Source organism: Ascaphus truei, chromosome 15 (genome assembly GCF_040206685.1).
Source record: "Ascaphus truei isolate aAscTru1 chromosome 15, aAscTru1.hap1, whole genome shotgun sequence".
NCBI lineage: Eukaryota > Metazoa > Chordata > Amphibia > Anura > Ascaphidae > Ascaphus > Ascaphus truei.
Window position 1 is genome coordinate 19,171,590 of NC_134497.1, and position 7,986 is coordinate 19,179,575.

General features: G+C 60.6%; 1 protein-coding gene across 1 annotated transcript in view; it reads left to right on the forward strand.

Annotated features, from left to right (window-relative positions):
• The first annotated feature begins 944 nt into the window (after positions 1 to 944).
• Positions 945 to 7,986, forward strand: part of DHX35 (DEAH-box helicase 35) — an 80,840-nt gene continuing 73,798 nt past the window's right edge. The window contains 2 exon segments of the mRNA XM_075571207.1: positions 945 to 1,004; positions 2,823 to 2,981. Of these exon segments, the coding sequence (XP_075427322.1) occupies positions 945 to 1,004; positions 2,823 to 2,981 (219 nt within the window).

Below are 7,986 nucleotides of genomic sequence, written 5' to 3' on the forward strand. Positions count from 1 at the left end.
GCGGGATCATGTAACGGGCGTGTGGGACGCGGGAACATGTAACGGGCGCGTGGGACGCGGGGAGCATGTAACGGGCGCGTGGGACGCGGGAACATGTAATGGGCGCGTGGGACGCGGGGAACATGTAACGGGCGCGTGGGACGCGGGAACATGTAACGGGCGCGTGGGACGCGGGGAACATGTAACGGGCGCGTGGGACGCGGGAACATGTAACGGGCGCGTGGGACGCGGGGAGCATGTAACGGGCGCGTGGGACGCGGGAACATGTAACGGGCGCGTGGGACGCGGGAACATGTAACGGGCGCGTGGGACGCGAGAACATGTAACGGGCGCGTGGGACGCGAGAACATGTAACGGGCGCGTGGGACGCGGGGAACATGTAACGGGCGCGTGGGACGCGGGAACATGTAACGGGCGCGTGGGACGCGGGAACATGTAACGGGCGCGTGGGACGCGGGAACATGTAACGGGCGCGTGGGACGCGGGAACATGTAACGGGCGCGTGGGACGCGGGAACATGTAACGGGCGCGTGGGACGCGGGGAACATGTAACGGGCGCGTGGGACGCGGGAACATGTAACGGGCGCGTGGGACGCGGGGAACATGTAACGGGCGCGTGGGACGCGGGAACATGTAACGGGCGCGTGGGACGCGGGAACATGTAACGGGCGCGTGGGACGCGGGAACATGTAACGGGCGTGTGGGACGCGGGAACATGTGACGGGCGCGTGGGACGCGGGGATCATGTGACGGGCGCGTGGGACGCGGGGAACATGTGACGGGCGCGTGGGACGCGGGGAACATGTGACGGGCGTGTGGGACGCGAGAACATGTGACGGGCGCGTGGGACGCGGGGATCATGTGACGGGCGCGTGGGATGCGGGGATCATGTGACGGGCGCGTGGGACGCGGGAACATGTAACGGGCGCGTGGGACGCGGGAACATGTTGACGGGCGCGTGGGACGCGGGAACATGTGACGGGCGCGTGGGACGCGGGGATCATGTAACGGGCGCGTGGGGACGCGGGAACATGTAACGGGCGCGTGGGACGCGGGAACATGTAACGGGCGCGTGGGACGCGGGAACATGTAACGGGCGCGCTGGGGGACGCGGGAACATGTAACGGGCGCGTGGGACGCGGGAACATGTAACGGGCGCGTGGGACGCGGGAACATGTAACGGGCGCGTGGGACGCGGGAACATGTAACGGGCGCGTGGGACGCGGGGATCATGTAACGGGCGGTGGGACGCGGGATCATGTAACGGCGCGTTCCGCTCATGCTCTCTTCTCATCTCTCTCTCTCTCTCTCTCCTCCCTCATTCACTCACTCTCTCTCTCCTCCTCCCCCTCATTCACTCTCTCTCCTCCCCCTCATTCACTCTCTCTCCTCCCCCCTCACTCACTCTCACTCTCCTCCTCCCCCACATCACCACTCACTCCACCTCCCCCCCACACACACTCCACACCTCACCCACCCACACCATCACCACCCTCATCACTCTCCTCTCTCCACCCTCCCCCCTCATTCACACTCACTCCTCCTCCCCCCCCTCATCACTCTCTCTCTCCTTCCCCCCACCCCCCTCATTCACCTCTCTCTCACTCCTCCCCCCCTCATTCACTCTCTCTCTCCTCCTCCCCCCTCATTCACTCTCTCTCTCCTCCTCCCCCCTCATTCACTCTCTCTCCTCCTCCCCCCTCATTCACTCTCCTCCTCTCACCTCCTCCCCCCTCATTCACTCACTCTCTCTCCTCCTCCCCCCTCATTCACTCTCTCTCCTCCTCCCCCCTCATTCACTCTCTCTCCTCCTCCCCCCTCATTCACTCTCTCTCTCCTCCTCCCCCCTCATTCACTCTCTCTCCCTCCTCCCCCCTCATTCACTCTCTCTCTCTCCTCCTCCCCCCTCATTCACTCTCTCTCTCCTCCCCCCTCATTCACTCCTCTCCTCCTCCCCCTCATTCACTCTCTCTCTCCTCCTCCCCCCTCATTCACTCTCTCTCTCCTCCTCCCCCCTCATTCACTCTCTCTCTCTCCTCCTCCCCCTCATTCACTCTCTCTCTCCTCCTCCCCCCTCATTCACTCTCTCTCTCTCCTCCTCCCCCCTCTCACTCTCTCTCTCTCCTCCTCCCCCCTCATTCACTCTCTCTCTCCTCCCCCCTCATTCACTCTCTCTCTCCTCCTCCCCCCTCATTCACTCTCTCTCTCCTCCTCCCCCCTCATTCACTCTCTCTCTCTCCTCCCCCCCTCATTCACTCTCTCTCTCCTCCTCCCCCCTCATTCACTCTCTCTCCTCCTCCCCCCTCATTCACTCTCTCTCTCTCCTCCTCCCCCTTCATTCACTCTCTCTCTCTCCTCCTCCCCCTCATTCACTCTCTCTCTCTCCTCCCCCCTCATTCACTCTCTCTCTCTCCTCCTCCCCCCTCATTCACTCTCTCTCTCTCCTCCTCCCCCCTCATTCACTCTCTCTCTCTCCTCCTCCCCCCTCATTCACTCTCTCTCTCTCCTCCTCCCCCCTCATTCACTCTCTCTCTCTCCTCCTCCCCCCTCATTCACTCTCTCTCTCTCCTCCTCCCCCCTCATTCACTCTCTCTCTCTCCTCCTCCCCCCTCATTCACTCTCTCTCTCTCCTCCTCCCCCCTCATTCACTCTCTCTCTCCTCCTCCCCCTTCGCCCCTCATGCTCTCTTTTCCTTTGCTTTATCGCTCCCTTTCTTCTCTTTGCTACCCACTCCCCATTCTGGTGCACCCTCTCGCTCCCTGTCCTGTCTCTCCCTCTCGCCCCTCACTCTCTCTCCCCCCCCTCCGTTCCCCGTCCTGCAGGAGGAGGTAGAGGGCGTGGTGTCCATGTTGGTAGAGCAGGCCCGTGTCCTGTCCCGCACAGGCATGAAGAAGCACCTCCGTGTCCTCCCCATGTACGCCGGGCTCCCCACGTGTGAGCAGATGAAGGTGTTTGAGAGGGTCTCCCGCAGCGTCAGGAAGGTGAGGCGGGCGTCGCCAACGCTGTACCTGTGTGTGTGCGAGGGGAGACTGGTACTGCCACTGCCCGTGTTATACCTGTGTGTGCGTGAGGGGAGACTGGTACTGCCACTGCCCGTGTTATACCTGTGTGTGTGCGAGGGGGAGACTGGTACTGCCACTGCCCGTGTTATACCTGTGTGTGCGTGAGGGGGAGACTGGTACTGCCACTGCCCGTGTTATACCTGTGTGTGCGTGAGGGGGAGACTGGTACTGCCACTGCCCGTGTTATACCTGTGTGTGCGCGCGAGGGGGAGACAGGTACTGCCACTGCCCGTGTTATACCTGTGTGTGTGCGAGGGGGAGACTGGTACTGCCACTGCCCGTGTTATACCTGTGTGTGTGCGAGGGGGAGACTGGTACTGCCACTGCCCGTGTTATACCTGTTTGTGTGCGAGGGGGAGACTGGTACTGCCACTGCCCGTGTTATACCTGTGTGTGTGCGAGGGGGAGTCTGGTGCTGCCACTGCCCGTGTTATACCTGTGTGTGTGCGTGAGGGGGAGACTGGTACTGCCACTTCCCGTGTTATACCTGTGTGTGCGTGAGGGGGAGACTGGTACTGCCACTGCCCGTGTTATACCTGTGTGTGTGCGAGGGGGAGACTGGTACTGCCACTGCCCGTGTTATACCTGTGTGTGTGCGTGAGGGGGAGACTGGTACTGCCACTGCCCGTGTTATACCTGTGTGTGTGCGTGAGGGGGAGACTGGTACTGCCACTGCCCGTGTTATACCTGTGTGTGCGCGCGAGGGGGAGACAGTACTGCCACTGCCCGTGTTATACCTGTGTGTGTGCGAGGGGGAGACTGGTACTGCCACTGCCCGTGTTATACCTGTGTGTGCGTGAGGGGGAGACTGGTACTGCCACTGCCCGTGTTATACCTGTGTGTGTGCGTGAGGGGGAGACTGGTACTGCCACTGCCCGTGTTATACCTGTGTGTGTGCGTGAGGGGGAGACTGGTACTGCCACTGCCCGTGTTATACCTGTGTGTGTGCGAGGGGGAGACTGGTACTGCCACTGCCCGTGTTATACCTGTGTGTGTGCGCGAGGGGGAGACTGGTACTGCCACTGCCCGTGTTATACCTGTGTGTGTGCGTGAGGGGGAGACTGGTACTGCCACTGCCCGTGTTATACCTGTGTGTGTGCGTGAGGGGGAGACTGGTACTGCCACTGCCCGTGTTATACCTGTGTGTGCGCGCGAGGGGGAGACAGGTACTGCCACTGCCCGTGTTATACCTGTGTGTGTGCGTGAGGGGGAGACTGGTACTGCCACTGCCCGTGTTATACCTGTGTGTGTGTGCGAGGGGGAGACAGGTACTGGTACTGCCACTGCCCGTGTTATACCTGTGTGTGCGTGAGGGGGAGACTGGTACTGCCACTGCCCGTGTTATACCTGTGTGTGCGTGAGGGGGAGACTGGTACTGCCACTGCCCGTGTTATACCTGTGTGTGCGTGAGGGGGAGACTGGTACTGCCACTGCCCGTGTTATACCTGTGTGTGCGCGCGAGGGGGAGACAGGTACTGCCACTGCCCGTGTTATACCTGTGTGTGTGCGAGGGGGAGACTGGTACTGCCACTGCCCGTGTTATACCTGTGTGTGCGTGAGGGGGAGACTGGTACTGCCACTGCCCGTGTTATACCTGTGTGTGTGCGAGGGGGAGACTGGTACTGCCACTGCCCGTGTTATACCTGTGTGTGCGTGAGGGGGAGACTGGTACTGCCACTGCCCGTGTTATACCTGTGTGTGTGCGCGAGGGGGAGACTGGTACTGCCACTGCCCGTGTTATACCTGTGTGTGTGCGAGGGGGAGGACTGGTACTGCCACTGCCCGTGTTATACCTGTGTGTGTGCGAGGGGGAGACTGCCACTGCCCGTATTATACCTGTGTGTGTGTGAGGGGGAGACTGGTACTGCCACTGCCCGTGTTATACCTGTGTGTGTGCGAGGGGGAGACTGCCACTGCCCGTATTATACCTGTGTGTGTGTGCGAGGGGGAGACTGGTACTGCCACTGCCCGTGTTATACCTGTGTGTGCGAGGGGGAGACTGCCACTGCCCGTATTATACCTGTGTGTGTGTGCGAGGGGGAGACTGGTACAGCCACTGCCCGTGTTATACCTGTGTGTGTGCGAGGGGGAGACTGGTACTGCCACTGCCCGTGTTATACCTGTGTGTGTGCGAGGGGGAGACTGGTACTGCCACTGCCCGTTTTATACCTGTGTGTGTGCGAGGGGGAGACTGGTACTGCCACTGCCCGTGTTATACCTGTGTGTGTGTGCGAGGGGGAGACTGGTACTGCCACTGCCCGTGTTATACCTGTGTGTGTGTGCGAGGGGGAGACTGGTACTGCCACTGCCTGTGTTATACCTGTGTGTGCGCGCGAGGGGGAGACTGGTACTGCCACTGCCTGTGTTATACCTGTGTGTGTGTGCGCGCGAGGGGGAGACTGGTACAGCCACTGCCCGTGTTATACCTGTGTGTGTGCCAGGGGGAGACTGGTACTGCCACTGCCCGTGTTATACCTGTGTGTGTGTGCGCGCGAGGGGGAGACTGGTACTGCCACTGCCCGTGTTATACCTGTGTGTGTGTGCGAGGGGGAGACTGGTACTGCCACTGCCCGTGTTATACCTGTGTGTGTGCGAGGGGGAGACTGGTACTGCCACTGCCCGTGTTATACCTGTGTGTGTGCGCGAGGGGGAGACTGGTACTGCCACTGCCCGTGTTATACCTGTGTGTGTGCGAGGGGGAAACTGGTACTGCCACTGCCCGTGTTATACCTGTGTGTGTGCCAGGGGGAGACTGGTACTGCCACTGCCCATGTTATACCTGTGTGTGTGCGAGGGGGAAACTGGTACTGCCACTGCCCGTGTTATACCTGTGTGTGTGCGAGGGGGAAACTGGTACTGCCACTGCCCGTGTTATACCTGTGTGTGTGCGAGGGGGAGACTGGTACTGCCACTGCCCGTGTTATACCTGTGTGTGTGCGAGGGGGAGACTGGTACTGCCACTGCCCGTGTTATACCCGTGTGTGTGCGAGGGGGAGACAGGTACTGGTACTGCCACTGCCCGTGTTATACCTGTGTGTGTGCGAGGGGGAAACTGGTACTGCCACTGCCCGTGTTATACCTGTGTGTGTGCGAGGGGGAGACTGGTACTGCCACTGCCCGTGTTATACCTGTGTGTGTGCGAGGGGGAGACTGGTACTGCCACTGCCCGTGTTATACCTGTGTGTGTGCGAGGGGGAGACAGGTACTGGTACTGCCACTGCCCGTGTTATACCTGTGTGTGTGCGAGGGGGAAACTGGTACTGCCACTGCCCGTGTTATACCTGTGTGTGTGCGAGGGGGAGACTGGTACTGCCACTGCCCGTGTTATACCTGTGTGTGTGCGAGGGGGAGACTGGTACTGCCACTGCCCGTGTTATACCTGTGTGTGTGCGAGGGGGAGACTGGTACTGCCACTGCCCGTGTTATACCTGTGTGTGTGCGCGAGGGGGAGACAGGTACTGGTATTGCCACTGCCCGTGTTATACCTGTGTGTGTGTGCGAGGGGGAGACAGGTACTGGTACTGCCACTGCCCGTGTTATACCTGTGTGTGTGTGCGAGGAGGGGAGACTGGTACTGCCACTGCCCGTGTTATACCTGTGTGTGTGCGAGGGGGAGACTGGTACTGCCACTGCCCGTGTTATACCTGTGTGTGTGCGAGGGGGAGACTGGTACTGCCACTGCCCGTGTTATACCTGTGTGTGTGCGAGGGGGAGACTGGTACTGCCACTGCCCGTGTTATACCTGTGTGTGTGCGAGGGGGAGACTGGTACTGACACTGCCCGTGTTATACCTATGTGTGTGCGAGGGGGAGACTGGTACTGCCACTGCCCGTGTTATACCTGTGTGTGCGAGGGGGAGACTGGTACTGCCACTGCCCGTGTTATACCTGTGTGTGTGCGCGAGGGGGAGACTGGTTCTGCCACTGCCCGTGTTATACCTGTGTGTGTGCGCGAGGGGGAGACTGGTACTGCCACTGCCCGTGTTATACCTGTGTGTGTGCGAGGGGGAGACTGGTACTGCCACTGCCCGTGTTATACCTGTGTGTGTGCGAGGGGGAGACTGGTACTGCCACTGCCCATGTTATACCTGTGTGTGTGTGTGTGCAAGGGGGAGACTGGTACTGCCACTCCCTGTGTTATACCTGTGTGTGTGCAAGGGAGAGACTGGTACTGCCACTGCCCGTGTTATACCTGTGTGTGTGTCAGGGGGAGACTGGTACTGCCACTGCCCGTGTTAAACCTGTTTGTGTGCGAGGGGGAGACTGGTGCTGCCACTTGCCCGTGTTATACCTGTGTGTGTGCGAGGGGGAGACAGGTACTGGTACTGCCCGTGTTATACCTGTGTGTGTGTGAGGGGGAGACTGGTACTGCCACTGCCCGTGTTATACCTGTGTGTGTGTGCAAGGAGGAGACTGGTACTGCCACTGCCCTTGTTATACCTGTGTGTGTGTGCAAGGAGGAGACTGGTACTGCCACTGCCCTTGTTATACCTGTGTGTGTGCGAGGGGGAGACATGCCTGGCTCTGTGTGTGAGGCTGGCACTGCCCTGTAACATGCCCGGCTCTGTGTGTGTGAGGCTGGCACTGCCCTGTAACACGCCCGGCTCTGTGTGTGTGAGGCTGGCACTGCCCTGTAACACACCCGGCTCTGTGTGTGTGAGGCTGGCACTGCCCTGTAACACACCCGGCTCTGTGTGTGTGAGGCTGGCACTGCCCTGTAACACGCCCGGCTCTGTGTGTGTGTGAGGCTGGCACTGCCCTGTAACATGCCCGGCTCTGTGTGTGTGAGGCTGGCACTGCCCTGTAACACGCCTGGCTCTGTGTGTGTGAGGCTGGCACTGCCCTGTAACATGCCCGGCTCTGTGTGTGTGAGGCTGGCACTGCCCTGTAACACGCCCGGCTCTGTGTGTGTGAGGCTGGCACTG